The sequence below is a fragment of the Daucus carota genome, chromosome 7 (assembly GCF_001625215.2).
Source record: "Daucus carota subsp. sativus chromosome 7, DH1 v3.0, whole genome shotgun sequence".
In the NCBI taxonomy this organism is placed as follows: domain Eukaryota; kingdom Viridiplantae; phylum Streptophyta; class Magnoliopsida; order Apiales; family Apiaceae; genus Daucus; species Daucus carota.
Genome location: NC_030387.2, coordinates 34,826,128 through 34,844,985, shown reverse-complemented (window position 1 = coordinate 34,844,985; position 18,858 = coordinate 34,826,128). Strand labels below are relative to the sequence as shown.

The following is an 18,858-nucleotide window of genomic DNA, read 5'->3' as shown; positions in this document are numbered from 1 at the left end:
CGTTACTGTTAACTTTTGCAGGGGCATTTTGGGAAATTTAATTATATTTAATTAAAATCAGACCTTTATTTAAATTTTCTGACCATCTAAACGATATTTTTCGGAAAAACTTAAAGAACGAAAGTTGTAGAGAATAAAAAAAATCTTCTTAAAACTATAAGGTTCAAAATTTTCGTAATTCTTTTTATAATTATTCTAAAAAAATTCAAAAATTAGAAATCTTGTAAAAATGAACAATCATTTTTAAATAATTATTTAAATTTTGAACCTTATTGTTCTAAAAAGATCTTTTTACAATTTTCGTTCTTTAAGTTTTTCCGAAACATGTCGTTTAGATGGTCAGAAAATTTAAATAAAGATCTAATTTTAATTAAATATAATTAAATTTCCCAAAATGCCCTTGCAAAAGTTAACGGTAACGACAGAAATTAACGGAAAGGGTGCAAAGTGTCTACGGGTTAAAAGTCTGGGGCTGCAAAGTGTATTTTCCAAAACTATTAAGTGCAATGTGCATTATGTCCAAACATAAGGGGTGCCAATTGCATATAACTCTATTTTTTTTTCAAAAAAAATATTTTCCTCAAGACTAAAAAATATTTTCCTCAAGACGAGAAATTAGGTTGCCTTTGATCCTGTATATGCGGCTTTGGAGATGAAACAATGGCGGTTCTTGTGGTAAATTAGACGACGCAGCTTTGACAAGCATGTAAAAGTTGTCAATGACACCAGTGGGGTGTCCAGGGTTCCGCGGATGGAGGAATGAATGGCAATAGTAAGAGGAGGACTAATGCCATACTAATATTCCCAGAGAGGTTGGATCTAGTCATATCTGCCCATGCGACGAGAAATTTGTTGATTGGGTAAGCATCAGCTATGCGATGATCAAAGCTGCAGCTTATCACTAATCCATTCTTTACCATGCTTATCATCATTTTATTTTTCATGCTTTTTATCATCTTATTTTTCATGGCTACCTTAATGTTATAGCTGAACAAAATTCCAACGTCAAAAGGTGGCAACAGTAGGTCCAAATTCGACAAGGCCAGACGGTGCTCAGGAAGTGGCAACAATGCTGTCACCATTTCTACCCTGTTAACTATTCGAAAAACCCTACTGTATATAATCCAGAGACTTAAAGATATCTGTTGTTGTTGTATTAAACTCTACTAAAGCCCAGTCAGTCTTTTACAGGCCACGTTTCATTGAAAATTTACTCATTTGTTATCACGCACTTCTTTGAAAATTCTACGCTACTTGAGTGTGTTTGGTTTGGAATTGGGAATGGAAATTAACCTGAAAAACAATATTTCCTCAAGACTGAAAAAAAATATTTCAAAACACTCATGAAAAAAAATTAAAATTGTGGGGTGCAAAGTGAAAACTTGAAATCTGTTAACTTTAACAGTCAATTAACGGAGATTGGTCAAAAGGATGCAAAACGAAGCGCTTTTCAAACTTTGAGGTGCATACTGCCAAAAAAATTATTTGAGACCAAATCGAGAAAGCGCATAAACATAAAAAGCGCAAAGTGTCAATCACTCTAAAAATATAAAGGAAATGAATATAACATTGCGAGTCAAATATTTATACACACGAGATAAATAGGTAGAGATCTAGGTGAAGATTTTCTGAGAGAATGTATGGCTGATCTAAAATTAAAAATATGAATTTATTTTAAAGAAATTCACGTCTTCATGTAATTTTGAAAAATTATGAGATATTAATAAAACGTTCAACGTTTTTAATTTACAGAAATAAATATTTACTTTTGGAAAAACTATACATCTATTATATATCTTATACTGCAACAGGGGGGTTTGGGGAGCCAATTTAATCGTGTGTAGTTACTTATATACCCCTCGAGAACCCTTAGCCCTGGTCTGATTGTTTCTGCCTGTTCACTTCCCCTTGCATGCTCATCATCCCAGATATCGGTTTTTTTTGCATCTTTGCCGCGCGCGTTTCTCTGCAGCTTCGGTTGTTCAAACCAACTCTCTTCGTCTCATCGTGCTCCGTTGCCTCCATGTCGTCTTCTTCTCGTGAGATGGCAGAGCCGCCACGCAAGAGAGGGAGGCCTCGGATTGCTGTCACAGAAGAGGTGGTCGAAGCTCGACGGCAGGCTAAGCAGCAGCGCAATTCTCGTCGTGTTAGAGGTGAGGCACACAGCCGCTTGGCCCTCGCCTTCTCAACGCTACTCCTCTTCTTCCTACAGCTTGTAATTCCAAGATATGTTCTCCCAAATGTAATTGCAGGTGCTAATGCCTCGCCGGGTTCTTCAGCCGCGGCTGGAAGCCAGCAGAGCACAGCTGCTACAGCAGCCCATGATCAAGGTGCCCTTATTTCCTTTCCTCTTTTTTGTTGGTAGCGTCCTGGACCAAAAAAATTCTTTAGGTTCTACCCGCTGCCTCGTATGTTTCGCATATATTTCAATTCGCTAGCCAGAGGGCCTGTTATGTGTGAATGTAAAGTGCCATGTATAGTTTAAAATTTTATTGGCAGGTATTAGAATTTATGTGCGTAAGAAAGTTGATCGATCTGATCCTAGCTAATTTAGGATATGGCAGATAGAATTAGCCTATGCGATCAGTTGGTACATTGTTTGTTTGTGGGCTGAAATGACTATTGTTGGGTATAAACATTAATCCCACGTTAACAGATGATTAGATCATAAGTGGAAGGTGTGAGGTTCTCAAAAGAAAAGAGAAGAGACATTATGTGAAACTAAGTAAAGGTAAAATGAGCTCAAAATAATTAGCCAGGCCGCTCTCCTCTGCAGCGAACAAGGGCTGTTATGGTTTCGACCACAAACTTCAGGCTGTGATCCACCTTCCTAGAGCTCAGGCTTTACCTGGTGTGAGGAACTTAAAAAATCAATTGTGCAAAATTTTAAATTTTATCTTTTGCTGTATAAATGATCATTTAAGGAATACTTTGAGGTCGTTAGAATGCAAGTGTAACTCTGGCTGCAGAAGTTGAAACCTGATGCAAATACGTACAGCAGCTGTATTTCACCCTCGAGGCTTCATATGAATCAAGCTGTTTAGAGGTGTAGTTTCGCAGATTGCATGACTATTATATCAACCCAGTATGCCACCGCTGTCTTTCACAGTTTCACTTGTGTAGTCTAGAAGTCAATAGTTGGATTCAGATCGTATTTTGTGCTAAGTTTTCTTATATGTATGACAAGGGAACAGAACATTCTCAAAGGACATTTGGAATTGTTAATTCATAGGCAACTGACAGATCAATATATTATCAGAGAAATGCTGGGAGCCTGAACTAATCACCAAATTCTTTCCCGAATGCTATGTTAGTAGGCGAAAATTGATTGGGTGTGTATCTTAAAAATGAGGAGCCTACACCACCGCATAGAATCCAGCAGTGGCAACTTTGTCGGCTATCTTCCTTCATAGTAAAAGACATGGTGTCCTACTTTTAGTCTCCATGTAATTAACATCATAACTAGAAAAAAATATATAAGCTAACCTAATATATACTGTGTATGACTATCTTGCTAGCCTTGTCTATAGATTTAATATACATAGCAAAATCAATGAAAAGGTCTGATGAATATGAAAATCAATTGTGCAAACTTTAAAATTTTATCTTTTGGTGTATAAATAATCATTTAAGGAATATAAATACGTACGCAAACAACACCTCTTCCCAGGTTTGAGGATGCCCTCGAGTTCAAGTACATTAAAAGTGAGGGTATAGTGGAACTACAAGCTACCCTTTTTAAGGCTGAAGAGACTTTCATAGTGGATCAGTGTCAGTCTCCAAGTTTAGCAGATTCTTATGAACACTTTGAGGTCATTAGAATGCAAATGTAACTCTAGCTACATTTTTGATTGTCAGTAAGCATGATTAATTCACACAACCTGAAAATGCATATTCCTTTCTGGATTAGCAATCTGACTTTCATCCAAACTCTACGGATAGTAAGTTTTGGATAATTGCTCTATTCCCCCTTATTCCTGTTCTGACATTGATTCATTCAGCCAGTGAAAAACTCAAAACTTGAATAGGTTATTGATGTTTATGAGATGCAGATGCACTGCAGAGCCAATCCCAGGGAATTTTGAATGCTATTCATAAGTTTGACTTGTACCTGTCTTTGAAGGCCAACACTTCTGAGCTTCTTTAAAGAACAAAAAGATGCCAGATATCTTCCCCATGGCACAGTTATTTTCTGATATTTGTTGCAAGCATGCGATGTCATATTAACGACATCAATGGTCAAATTCTAGGAGTGGCGGTAACTTTTAAGATTAATTTCCAACGAACTCTATCTTCATTTTCTTTTGCCAGTAGTAAGTACTTTTAGCAATTACATACTTGTTAATACATTCTCAATTATATAATAGGAGCCTGCTCTTAATAGCATTTCCAACCTCAGATACCAAACAGGATCTCCTATAGTCTAATGCTAAATAAAATTATAATCTGATGCATTTTTAGTAAGATATCTCAGGTGTGCAGATTTCAGTATCATTATCATGGTGGTGAGTTGGTTTATGGTACTAGAATGTTCTCTTGTGTTAGTCTCTGTGTTGAATTAATTTTTTGATGTATTATTCTCACTATAGAGTGCCTTTTTCTTTTTCTTTATATTAATTAAATTATCTGTTATCAACTGTGAGCCCCATTTTTTGATTGAAAGTAACTCTAATTATTATGTTTATTTGGCTTCAGTTATTTTTGTTGTGATGCATTAGTAATTACATATAATCGTACATGACTATTTGTACCATTAAATTTTTATGGACCTTTTAAATTTGTTTGAGCCGCTAAAGGCAGGTCTGGTCAGGAGTGTAAAATTCAATTATTACAGCATCAAACATACAAGGAAAAATACAGCATACGATCTTTCCTTTTAAATATGTACAACATCTGTTCTTTGAGAATGTTCTGTTCCCGTTTGCTTAGGCTTTCTTATTACGTGAATATAACTAAATTTAGCACTCACCGGTATGTTACTTGCAACTCGCTATTCAATGCAATATTGGTGATTAGCCTTCCAGCATTATAACACCACATAAACTGTGCAACCAAAGCTGGTAAAGCTGAAGGTACCGGTGTGGTAAAAACTTGGGCTCACACCACCTCTGCCTATTCCTCTGCAGGGAATGGTATCGCTGATTCATCCTCAACACTAGTGGTTGGAGCGACAACATCTGTCCCTCGGGTGCCACAACAGGGTCAGGTTTCTTACATTGTGCTGATCAGTTGGTACATTGTTTGTTTGTGGGCTGAAATGACTATTGTTGGGTATAAACATTAATCCCACGTTAACAGATGATTAGATCATAAGTGGAAGGTGTGAGGTTCTCAAAAGAAAAGAGAAGAGACATTATGTGAAACTAAGTAAAGGTAAAATGAGCTCAAAATAATTAGCCAGGCCGCTCTCCTCTGCAGCGAACAAGGGCTGTTATGGTTTCGACCACAAACTTCAGGGGGGTTTGGGGAGCCAATTTAATCGTGTGTAGTTACTTATATACCCCTCGAGAACCCTTAGCCCTGGTCTGATTGTTTCTGCCTGTTCACTTCCCCTTGCATGCTCATCATCCCAGATATCGGTTTTTTTTGCATCTTTGCCGCGCGCGTTTCTCTGCAGCTTCGGTTGTTCAAACCAACTCTCTTCGTCTCATCGTGCTCCGTTGCCTCCATGTCGTCTTCTTCTCGTGAGATGGCAGAGCCGCCACGCAAGAGAGGGAGGCCTCGGATTGCTGTCACAGAAGAGGTGGTCGAAGCTCGACGGCAGGCTAAGCAGCAGCGCAATTCTCGTCGTGTTAGAGGTGAGGCACACAGCCGCTTGGCCCTCGCCTTCTCAACGCTACTCCTCTTCTTCCTACAGCTTGTAATTCCAAGATATGTTCTCCCAAATGTAATTGCAGGTGCTAATGCCTCGCCGGGTTCTTCAGCCGCGGCTGGAAGCCAGCAGAGCACAGCTGCTACAGCAGCCCATGATCAAGGTGCCCTTATTTCCTTTCCTCTTTTTTGTTGGTAGCGTCCTGGACCAAAAAAATTCTTTAGGTTCTACCCGCTGCCTCGTATGTTTCGCATATATTTCAATTCGCTAGCCAGAGGGCCTGTTATGTGTGAATGTAAAGTGCCATGTATAGTTTAAAATTTTATTGGCAGGTATTAGAATTTATGTGCGTAAGAAAGTTGATCGATCTGATCCTAGCTAATTTAGGATATGGCAGATAGAATTAGCCTATGCGATCAGTTGGTACATTGTTTGTTTGTGGGCTGAAATGACTATTGTTGGGTATAAACATTAATCCCACGTTAACAGATGATTAGATCATAAGTGGAAGGTGTGAGGTTCTCAAAAGAAAAGAGAAGAGACATTATGTGAAACTAAGTAAAGGTAAAATGAGCTCAAAATAATTAGCCAGGCCGCTCTCCTCTGCAGCGAACAAGGGCTGTTATGGTTTCGACCACAAACTTCAGGCTGTGATCCACCTTCCTAGAGCTCAGGCTTTACCTGGTGTGAGGAACTTAAAAAATCAATTGTGCAAAATTTTAAATTTTATCTTTTGCTGTATAAATGATCATTTAAGGAATACTTTGAGGTCGTTAGAATGCAAGTGTAACTCTGGCTGCAGAAGTTGAAACCTGATGCAAATACGTACAGCAGCTGTATTTCACCCTCGAGGCTTCATATGAATCAAGCTGTTTAGAGGTGTAGTTTCGCAGATTGCATGACTATTATATCAACCCAGTATGCCACCGCTGTCTTTCACAGTTTCACTTGTGTAGTCTAGAAGTCAATAGTTGGATTCAGATCGTATTTTGTGCTAAGTTTTCTTATATGTATGACAAGGGAACAGAACATTCTCAAAGGACATTTGGAATTGTTAATTCATAGGCAACTGACAGATCAATATATTATCAGAGAAATGCTGGGAGCCTGAACTAATCACCAAATTCTTTCCCGAATGCTATGTTAGTAGGCGAAAATTGATTGGGTGTGTATCTTAAAAATGAGGAGCCTACACCACCGCATAGAATCCAGCAGTGGCAACTTTGTCGGCTATCTTCCTTCATAGTAAAAGACATGGTGTCCTACTTTTAGTCTCCATGTAATTAGATTGGGTGTGTATCTTAAAAATGAGGAGCCTACACCACCGCATAGAATCCAGCAGTGGCAACTTTGTCGGCTATCTTCCTTCATAGTAAAAGACATGGTGTCCTACTTTTAGTCTCCATGTAATTAACATCATAACTAGAAAAAAATATATAAGCTAACCTAATATATACTGTGTATGACTATCTTGCTAGCCTTGTCTATAGATTTAATATACATAGCAAAATCAATGAAAAGGTCTGATGAATATGAAAATCAATTGTGCAAACTTTAAAATTTTATCTTTTGGTGTATAAATAATCATTTAAGGAATATAAATACGTACGCAAACAACACCTCTTCCCAGGTTTGAGGATGCCCTCGAGTTCAAGTACATTAAAAGTGAGGGTATAGTGGAACTACAAGCTACCCTTTTTAAGGCTGAAGAGACTTTCATAGTGGATCAGTGTCAGTCTCCAAGTTTAGCAGATTCTTATGAACACTTTGAGGTCATTAGAATGCAAATGTAACTCTAGCTACATTTTTGATTGTCAGTAAGCATGATTAATTCACACAACCTGAAAATGCATATTCCTTTCTGGATTAGCAATCTGACTTTCATCCAAACTCTACGGATAGTAAGTTTTGGATAATTGCTCTATTCCCCCTTATTCCTGTTCTGACATTGATTCATTCAGCCAGTGAAAAACTCAAAACTTGAATAGGTTATTGATGTTTATGAGATGCAGATGCACTGCAGAGCCAATCCCAGGGAATTTTGAATGCTATTCATAAGTTTGACTTGTACCTGTCTTTGAAGGCCAACACTTCTGAGCTTCTTTAAAGAACAAAAAGATGCCAGATATCTTCCCCATGGCACAGTTATTTTCTGATATTTGTTGCAAGCATGCGATGTCATATTAACGACATCAATGGTCAAATTCTAGGAGTGGCGGTAACTTTTAAGATTAATTTCCAACGAACTCTATCTTCATTTTCTTTTGCCAGTAGTAAGTACTTTTAGCAATTACATACTTGTTAATACATTCTCAATTATATAATAGGAGCCTGCTCTTAATAGCATTTCCAACCTCAGATACCAAACAGGATCTCCTATAGTCTAATGCTAAATAAAATTATAATCTGATGCATTTTTAGTAAGATATCTCAGGTGTGCAGATTTCAGTATCATTATCATGGTGGTGAGTTGGTTTATGGTACTAGAATGTTCTCTTGTGTTAGTCTCTGTGTTGAATTAATTTTTTGATGTATTATTCTCACTATAGAGTGCCTTTTTCTTTTTCTTTATATTAATTAAATTATCTGTTATCAACTGTGAGCCCCATTTTTTGATTGAAAGTAACTCTAATTATTATGTTTATTTGGCTTCAGTTATTTTTGTTGTGATGCATTAGTAATTACATATAATCGTACATGACTATTTGTACCATTAAATTTTTATGGACCTTTTAAATTTGTTTGAGCCGCTAAAGGCAGGTCTGGTCAGGAGTGTAAAATTCAATTATTACAGCATCAAACATACAAGGAAAAATACAGCATACGATCTTTCCTTTTAAATATGTACAACATCTGTTCTTTGAGAATGTTCTGTTCCCGTTTGCTTAGGCTTTCTTATTACGTGAATATAACTAAATTTAGCACTCACCGGTATGTTACTTGCAACTCGCTATTCAATGCAATATTGGTGATTAGCCTTCCAGCATTATAACACCACATAAACTGTGCAACCAAAGCTGGTAAAGCTGAAGGTACCGGTGTGGTAAAAACTTGGGCTCACACCACCTCTGCCTATTCCTCTGCAGGGAATGGTATCGCTGATTCATCCTCAACACTAGTGGTTGGAGCGACAACATCTGTCCCTCGGGTGCCACAACAGGGTCAGGTTTCTTACATTGTGCTGATCAGTTGGTACATTGTTTGTTTGTGGGCTGAAATGACTATTGTTGGGTATAAACATTAATCCCACGTTAACAGATGATTAGATCATAAGTGGAAGGTGTGAGGTTCTCAAAAGAAAAGAGAAGAGACATTATGTGAAACTAAGTAAAGGTAAAATGAGCTCAAAATAATTAGCCAGGCCGCTCTCCTCTGCAGCGAACAAGGGCTGTTATGGTTTCGACCACAAACTTCAGGCTGTGATCCACCTTCCTAGAGCTCAGGCTTTACCTGGTGTGAGGAACTTAAAAAATCAATTGTGCAAAATTTTAAATTTTATCTTTTGCTGTATAAATGATCATTTAAGGAATACTTTGAGGTCGTTAGAATGCAAGTGTAACTCTGGCTGCAGAAGTTGAAACCTGATGCAAATACGTACAGCAGCTGTATTTCACCCTCGAGGCTTCATATGAATCAAGCTGTTTACGTACATTTGGAATTGTTAATTCATAGGCAACTGACAGATCAATATATTATCAGAGAAATGCTGGGAGCCTGAACTAATCACCAAATTCTTTCCCGAATGCTATGTTAGTAGGCGAAAATTGATTGGGTGTGTATCTTAAAAATGAGGAGCCTACACCACCGCATAGAATCCAGCAGTGGCAACTTTGTCGGCTATCTTCCTTCATAGTAAAAGACATGGTGTCCTACTTTTAGTCTCCATGTAATTAGATTGGGTGTGTATCTTAAAAATGAGGAGCCTACACCACCGCATAGAATCCAACAGTGGCAACTTTGTCGGCTATCTTCCTTCATAGTAAAAGACATGGTGTCCTACTTTTAGTCTCCATGTAATTAACATCATAACTAGAAAAAAATATATAAGCTAACCTAATATATACTGTGTATGACTATCTTGCTAGCCTTGTCTATAGATTTAATATACATAGCAAAATCAATGAAAAGGTCTGATGAATATGAAAATCAATTGTGCAAACTTTAAAATTTTATCTTTTGGTGTATAAATAATCATTTAAGGAATATAAATACGTACGCAAACAACACCTCTTCCCAGGTTTGAGGATGCCCTCGAGTTCAAGTACATTAAAAGTGAGGGTATAGTGGAACTACAAGCTACCCTTTTTAAGGCTGAAGAGACTTTCATAGTGGATCAGTGTCAGTCTCCAAGTTTAGCAGATTCTTATGAACACTTTGAGGTCATTAGAATGCAAATGTAACTCTAGCTACATTTTTGATTGTCAGTAAGCATGATTAATTCACACAACCTGAAAATGCATATTCCTTTCTGGATTAGCAATCTGACTTTCATCCAAACTCTACGGATAGTAAGTTTTGGATAATTGCTCTATTCCCCCTTATTCCTGTTCTGACATTGATTCATTCAGCCAGTGAAAAACTCAAAACTTGAATAGGTTATTGATGTTTATGAGATGCAGATGCACTGCAGAGCCAATCCCAGGGAATTTTGAATGCTATTCATAAGTTTGACTTGTACCTGTCTTTGAAGGCCAACACTTCTGAGCTTCTTTAAAGAACAAAAAGATGCCAGATATCTTCCCCATGGCACAGTTATTTTCTGATATTTGTTGCAAGCATGCGATGTCATATTAACGACATCAATGGTCAAATTCTAGGAGTGGCGGTAACTTTTAAGATTAATTTCCAACGAACTCTATCTTCATTTTCTTTTGCCAGTAGTAAGTACTTTTAGCAATTACATACTTGTTAATACATTCTCAATTATATAATAGGAGCCTGCTCTTAATAGCATTTCCAACCTCAGATACCAAACAGGATCTCCTATAGTCTAATGCTAAATAAAATTATAATCTGATGCATTTTTAGTAAGATATCTCAGGTGTGCAGATTTCAGTATCATTATCATGGTGGTGAGTTGGTTTATGGTACTAGAATGTTCTCTTGTGTTAGTCTCTGTGTTGAATTAATTTTTTGATGTATTATTCTCACTATAGAGTGCCTTTTTCTTTTTCTTTATATTAATTAAATTATCTGTTATCAACTGTGAGCCCCATTTTTTGATTGAAAGTAACTCTAATTATTATGTTTATTTGGCTTCAGTTATTTTTGTTGTGATGCATTAGTAATTACATATAATCGTACATGACTATTTGTACCATTAAATTTTTATGGACCTTTTAAATTTGTTTGAGCCGCTAAAGGCAGGTCTGGTCAGGAGTGTAAAATTCAATTATTACAGCATCAAACATACAAGGAAAAATACAGCATACGATCTTTCCTTTTAAATATGTACAACATCTGTTCTTTGAGAATGTTCTGTTCCCGTTTGCTTAGGCTTTCTTATTACGTGAATATAACTAAATTTAGCACTCACCGGTATGTTACTTGCAACTCGCTATTCAATGCAATATTGGTGATTAGCCTTCCAGCATTATAACACCACATAAACTGTGCAACCAAAGCTGGTAAAGCTGAAGGTACCGGTGTGGTAAAAACTTGGGCTCACACCACCTCTGCCTATTCCTCTGCAGGGAATGGTATCGCTGATTCATCCTCAACACTAGTGGTTGGAGCGACAACATCTGTCCCTCGGGTGCCACAACAGGGTCAGGTTTCTTACATTGTGCTGATTTTATTTTGCCTCAGTTTATTCCAGCAATATTTTTGTTCGCAAATGCTTGTTGATTATTGGAGCTTTCTCGCAGCTGCTGAACATCCTCCACTCACATAGACCATTCCACCTTATATTTGCAGGCCCGCATGTGGAGACCCCGCGGCAGCGTGGCTACATTAACAAGAAAAAAAAGGATTATGGCAAGTATACAGAGTTCTTGCATCTTGTTTTTTTTTCAAAGCAAAGGGAGGAAAATGCTATATGCTTTTTTTTGCCTAACAGCTGCAGGTAATATAATATTGGATATTGGACCTCAAAATCAAGTTTGTGGGTGTTGCGAGGCACTTGTTTGGGCAGTGGAGTTTACTGGGAGACATGTAGGCACTGGCCCTAAACCCTACTCCATTTGTTGCGCCAAGGGAAAGGTGCTGTTGCCGCAGCTTCAGCCTACGCCACAAGAGTTGTTCCATTTGCTCACTGGCACTCATCGGGAGGAAAAAATTTTCCGGGATAATATTCGGATGTACAATAATATTTTTGCATTCTGCTCTTTTGGCGGTCGTGTTGACGAGAGTATAAACGATGGATCTGGACCATATGTGTTCAGGGTCAGCGATCATATATATCACAGTATGGGCTCTTTGCTACCTCCACAAGGCCGCACCCCTAAATATGCTCAATTCTATATGTATGATGGGCAAGAGGCAATTGATCACCGCATGAAATTCCCGCGGCAGAAGAACGCATTGAATCCTCAGGTCGTTGCTATACTGTTGCAAATGCTTAATCGTGAGAATGCTCTTGTAGGGATATACAGACAGATTCGGGAGCGTTGGCCAGCCTCAGAACAAATACCTGTGAGGCTTAGACTTCTGGAAAGAAGGACAACTGATGGTCGCTTTGTAAACCTCCCAGGTGTAAATGATTATGAGTTTGCTGGCCTGGCGGTCGATCACGACCTGGCTACCAACAGGGATATAGTTGTTCACTACAAAGAAGGAGGCCTGGAGAGAATATCTGAATTACATCCTTGCTTTATGTCCTTACAATACCCATTGTTGTTCCCTCGAGGAGAGGATGGCTACCGTTTAGGCATAAAGCATCGTAGTGTTGGCCGTCTATTGCAGCATGATTACAATGAAATATATGGGGATGAGGATTCATCTGGAGACAATGGTATCTCAGGTGAAAACAAGGGCAATACAGTCAGCATGAGGGAATTCCAGGCATTCAGATTACAGAATCGGGCTACAGAGGGCCACACTCTGTTGTTCGGTGGTCGACTTTTTTTGCAATATGTTGTTGACGCCTGGTGTTGCATAGAACGGAGCAGACTTAAATGGGTGGAGAGGCATCAATCAATAATTCGCTCAGACCTGTACAAAAATATTGTTGATAGTGTCAGCCATGGTGATATATCTGCAGCTGATGTGGGGAAGCGTGTGGTTTTGCCCTCGAGTTTTACAGGTGGATACAGATATATGCAGCAAAACTTTCAGGACTCATTGGCACTATGCAGGGAATATGGTCATCCTGATTTGTTTATCACATTTACTTGCAATCCAAAGTGGGTGGAAATACAGCGTGCAGTTGCAGATGCCGGGTGTGGGGATGCATCAGTGCGGCCAGACCTTGTCGCACGTGTTTTCAAGATGAAACTTGATGCCATGATGTCTGATTTGATGAAAAAACACGCGTTGGGCCGAGCCATTGCAGGTTAGTGTCTCGGTCTCTTTCCGCACTTTGCAGGCATCTGTTTATAGTGCATGATATATGTTAAGCATTGATGGAAACCTAGGAATGATAAGAGGCACATATAACAGCCTTTGTGCAGAGATTGCTAGGATTATATATATTTGGAGTTATCAAGAATCACAAACAAATGCAGATTCCTGCCAACATACTTTCATTCAACATATATTGATTTCATGTTCAGTCCTAGAATCAAATCCTAGATCACAATTTTGCAGCTGGCACACCTTTTTCAAAGATTTATATTAATAGGGATTCTATATTTCAAAAACAAATAAAGATAATAGTTAGATGGATGGCCCTGGAAGCTCATTAATGTGTGATGGGTTGCAAATCTTTGAGTATCCATAAGCAACATTACCATTGTGGCTGGAATCATAGTGCGGAATTCATAAAATATATATATTGTTGGCACGCTACAGAGCTTCCGGGTCATCTGAGAAGCATTCCTTCGCAGATTTGTAGACTTTTTACACTGAGGTCTCACTCAATATAAGCATATTTTATGGGATAATTCAAATTATTTATATGCTCTACATAATTCGTAATTAAATTCTAATGTGTTGTGCTCGTTTTTATTTGGATATAATTATTTATCAAATAATTAAAAATAAGAATGTTTATTACAATACATGAAGGAGCAACCAAAATATATTTGCTTAACATTTAAGCTCGCGGGAACAAACACTATCTTGGTATGTATAACAGGTTCAAATATTTAGCCAATTCCAGTTTCCAAAACTTACATGTAACGGCTGTATTGGTATCCCAATTCACATGTATTCTTCTGGATTGCTATTACAATTTTTTACAAACAGGTTTTATATTATGCCCCTTTCATTCATGGCTGATACATTTTTATGTCATATATACAGCTGTATACACCATTGAATTCCAGAAGCGCGGCCTACCCCATGCTCATATTGTCCTATGGCTGGCTGACGGTGACAAACTACTCTCTTCCGATGAGATCGATCTCGTCATCAGCGCTGAAATTCCGGATAAAGAGGTTGATCCTATTGGCTATGAAGCCGTTGCTCAGCTCATGATGCACGGCCCATGTGGAGAGGCCAATCCCAGCTGTCCATGTATGTTTAATGGCAAATGCATGAAATATTACCCCAGGCCTTATGCAAGCAACACTACTATGGATTCAGATGGCTATGCTCTATATAGAAGAAGGGATTTGGGGCGGACAGTGGAATGCAACAATATCCACCTGGATAATAGGTGAATTCAAGTTACCTAAAAAGATTTGTAGGATATATTTGCTCCTCTTTATCAACCACGTGATCGTGCCCTTGTGCAATATTTACAATGTTAGCAATATTAAAGAAAGTGATCCATAGCCATTAAAAAAATATAGGTTACATGTACATGTTCATTATTTCTGATAAATAGGAAATCTAATAAACTGCTATGTGTGTAAATTAGTTGTCGGTAAAAAATTGAAATCTAGATACAGGTGCGTGCCAATTTAATGATGACACATACATGTCATCAAATTTACAAGCACAAACCTTACTATCGTGACAACAGCAGTGCCTTTTCAAATTATTTATAAGAAATTATATGATTTACGGCACATCTAGCTGAATATATACATGGGCATATTAATAATCTTGGTGGTTGTTTCCTACTTTTCTTTGTGCATATATGGGCATATTAATAATCTTGGTGGTTGTTTCCTACTTTTCTTTGTGCTATACAGGCATGTGGTGCCTTACAACCGTGGCCTGCTTGTCAAATACCAGGCACACATTAATGTGGAACGGTGTAACCGATCACAGTCAATTAAGTATCTCTTCAAGTATATAGGCAAGGGCCCTGATAAAGCCACTGTGGTGCTAGAGCCTTCAAATGGGAGCTCTCAAGGACCAGATGTGACGGCGCACGCAGCACAACAGGTTCAATTAGACGAGGTCAAAAATTACCTCTCATGCAGATATGTATCTTCAGCCGAGTCTTGTTGGAGGATATTTGAATTCCCTATACACTATAGACAACCATTTGTGCAGCGGCTTTTTTTCCACCTTGAGGATGAGCAAGAGGTTAGATTCCGCGATGATGAGAGCCTGCCGCAAGTTCTAGGTAGGTACAAGCCAGATGCGACAATGTTTATTCAATGGTTGTTAAATAACCGTAGGGATGAATCAGGACGTGACTTAACCTTTTCCAGATATCCTACAAGGTATCGTTGGGACAGTGCCGGTAAATTTTGGGCTCGTCGTAGGCAAAATGTAAATGTCGTTGGGCGCATGGTGTATGCGCACCCAGCCAGTGGTGAGAGATTCTATATGCGGCTCCTGCTGAATCTTGTGGCTGGTGCCACCAGTTTTGAGGCCATTAGAACTGTTGATGGAATCATTTACCCGACATACAGGGAGGCCTGCTTCCATAGAGGTCTGCTGGAATCTGACAATGAATGGCATGTCGCCCTTGATGATGCATCCAGCTATGCTACTGCGCCGCACCTCAGGGAGTTATTTGTCACTATGTTGCTATTCTGTGAAGTGAGCGACCCATCAGCCCTGTGGGATAGGCACTGGAGTGACCTAGCCGATGATGTTGAATACAACCAAAGAAAGCTTTTGCATTTGCCAACACTTATGCTTTCTGATCTTGACAAACAGACACTTGCACTTGAGGCGATTAACAACTTGCTCAATCAGCATGGAAAGTCATTGGCAGACTTCCCTGGACTCCCAGAAATTGATAGGGGAACAACATATAAGTTTAGCAACCGGCTTGTGCTAGAAGAAATGATGTATGACTGTCAGGCTTTGGAAATAGATGCAACAGAGCGCATTGGGCGCCTAAACAGCATGCAGCATTTAATATTCGAGAAAGTTGTGCAGTCTGTCAATTCATGTTCAGGTGGTTTCTATTTTGTTTATGGGCATGGTGGCACTGGAAAGACTTTCTTGTGGTCAACCATAATATGTAAGCTCAGGAGTGAGGGCCATATAGTTCTAGCAGTTGCTACCTCAGGCATCGCATCATTGCTTATTGAGGGTGGAAGAACAGCACATTCCCGATTTAGGATTCCAATAGACATAAATGAGTCCAGCACATGTGAAATTAGAAAGAATACTCATCTTGCTGAGTTGATATGTAAAGCTAGCCTTGTCATATGGGATGAGGCCCCAATGACACACCGTTTTATTTTCGAGGCCGTCGATAGGACTTTTCGCGATGTCCGGGGAATTGTGAATCCCAATGCTAAAAACTTACCTTTCGGTGGTCTCACTGTGGTACTTGGTGGAGACTTTAGGCAGGTGCTCCCGGTGGTTCCGAAAGAAGGTCGTGAAGGGATTGTTGCCGCGAGCATAAGCAAGTCTTATTTATGGCAGGAATGTAAGGTTTTCACATTGGTGGAAAACATGCGCGTTCAAAGAAATATACCACCCATAACATTAGATGGAAAAGTGATGGATTTTAGAGATTGGATCTTGGACATTGGTAATGGGGTGCAGCAAACGTACGACCTTGCAGGCAATGGTGACTCCTCATGGATCAAGATCCCAAAAGAGGTATCTCATGTGCCCCTCCTCAATCTCTTATTGATGATACAATGTAATTAACTACCATGAGTGGCATGACGGTTGCATATGTCCTGCAATTTATAAATTTACCTGCCTATAATTTGCACATTAATGAATGCCTATGCGTGACAATTTGGAGGTATAAGGCCCTTTTCTTTTATTAAATAATTTGTCGATGTAAACAGCACATATCTCATGAAAAATGAACCACTTGCGCTAAATTTCAGTTTGGAACATAGATGGGCATTTTGATATTTACTGCTCCTGCATGCATACTCTACAGAAAACCATCATTTACACATGGCAATCACCTCTTACTTATACAGTTTCACTTCTGCAGTTGCAGGTATCCTATTCTGGAGACCCAATCAAGGCAATTGTTAATGAAATCTATGGCGGCCTAGAAGAGAGACATAGCAGCATTGATTACTTGCGTGAGCGAGCCATACTCACACCTTTAAACGAATATGTGGACAAGATTAACCGCGAGGTGCTAAGCAGGTTACCAGACACACCTGCGGTCTATAAAAGCTCTGATAGCGTTTGCAAAGGTTCTTCCGGTAATGCCTTTGACGATATCCTTTATCCTCCTGAATACTTAAATTCCTTGAAATTCAGCGGAGTCCCTAACCATGAGCTTCAACTTAAAGTAGGGACCCCCATAATGATTCTGCGAAATCTTAACCCAAAAAAGGGATTGTGCAATGGGACCAGGCTGATTGTCACACGGTGCTATAAATTTCTCCTAGAGGCTCTAATTATAACAGGAAATAAAATCGGCGAGAAGACATACATCCCCAGGATATGCATGACCCCAGCAGACAAAACACTCCCCTTTACTCTGAAAAGAAAGCAATTCCCAATTGGTATTTGTTATGCCATGACCATTAATAAGAGCCAAGGGCAGACAATGAAGCACGTTGGCCTATTTCTGCCTGACCCTGCATTCAGCCATGGTCAAATCTACGTGGCGATATCAAGAGTAACCTCGCCCACTGGGCTCAGAATTCTTTGTGTTAATGAAGATGACAGGTATGCTGGTTATACAAAAAATGTGGTCTACCATGAAATATTCAACGATATTGTTCCCATCGACCCAACTCATACTGAGCCATTCACTGCTTCTTCATGAACTGTAATATTTCCCAGATAGATTTCCTTTGCTTTTCACGTATGTCACAGGCTGTGTCAGTGGAGATGGCTTCTGGTCCATATCACATTAGCACATAATAACATTGGTAGTCGGTGTTTCCAGAATAAGTTCAAATCATAGGCTCCTCCTGATAATTATCTGGACAGTTTACACCTTATGAAAGCTGCATATTACAGGACACAACGAAAATGAACTACTGTTAGCTGCTCTATTATAAATTTATTTGCTCCTTGATATACTTATAATTTATACCTGGAGGTTTGCTATAAGACAGGCGTGCTAGGTCTTAGTTCAGAAATTTTAAAAAAAGGGAAAAAATGCTCTGGGCGAGGTAGGTAATCAGCTGCGCCATGGCTCATAAATGGTGTTTTAATATTCTTTAGCGCATCCAGGGTCTGCTTCTGTAAGGCAGAGAGGCGGTCAAAAACTCGGATGAAATGTTTGATTCTTTATGTTGCTTAGACATTAGCGAGAAAAATTTATGGCCCTTTATTTATCCTGAATCACCCTACTTAATGAATTACATTTTATTGTGTTCATGGGTCACCGTGAATGTGTTTCTTAGATCCGTTCAATCAGCTTACCTTGGATGTTCTGCAAATTATTGGGTATCATGCTTATATAGTTATACATTTTTGGTTTCCAAGGAGTTTTAAATTTCAAAAACCATCTATGTTATCACTAAATTTGACAATTTTGCAACTTGCCCCCGGACCTAATGCCATTCATTGTCCTAGATTGATCAATGCTAGGCCTCCAATTATTATTACTCAATCAATCAGATGAACTTCTGCCTCTCTCAATTTGCATTAAAATTAAA

At 38.9% G+C, this 18,858-nt stretch overlaps 1 protein-coding gene across 1 annotated transcript; it reads left to right on the top strand.

The window, feature by feature from the left end:
• The first annotated feature begins 5,668 nt into the window (after positions 1 to 5,668).
• LOC108194955 (uncharacterized) lies at positions 5,669 to 18,017 on the top strand. Its single transcript, XM_017361891.2, has 9 exons — positions 5,669 to 5,798; positions 5,898 to 5,975; positions 11,506 to 11,585; positions 11,680 to 11,788; positions 11,877 to 13,304; positions 14,216 to 14,570; positions 15,052 to 15,247; positions 15,359 to 16,873; positions 17,169 to 18,017. Exons 1-9 carry the CDS (start codon positions 5,669 to 5,671, stop codon positions 18,015 to 18,017), a joined length of 4,740 nt encoding a protein of 1,579 aa, XP_017217380.2.
• Positions 18,018 to 18,858: the final 841 nt, after the last annotated feature.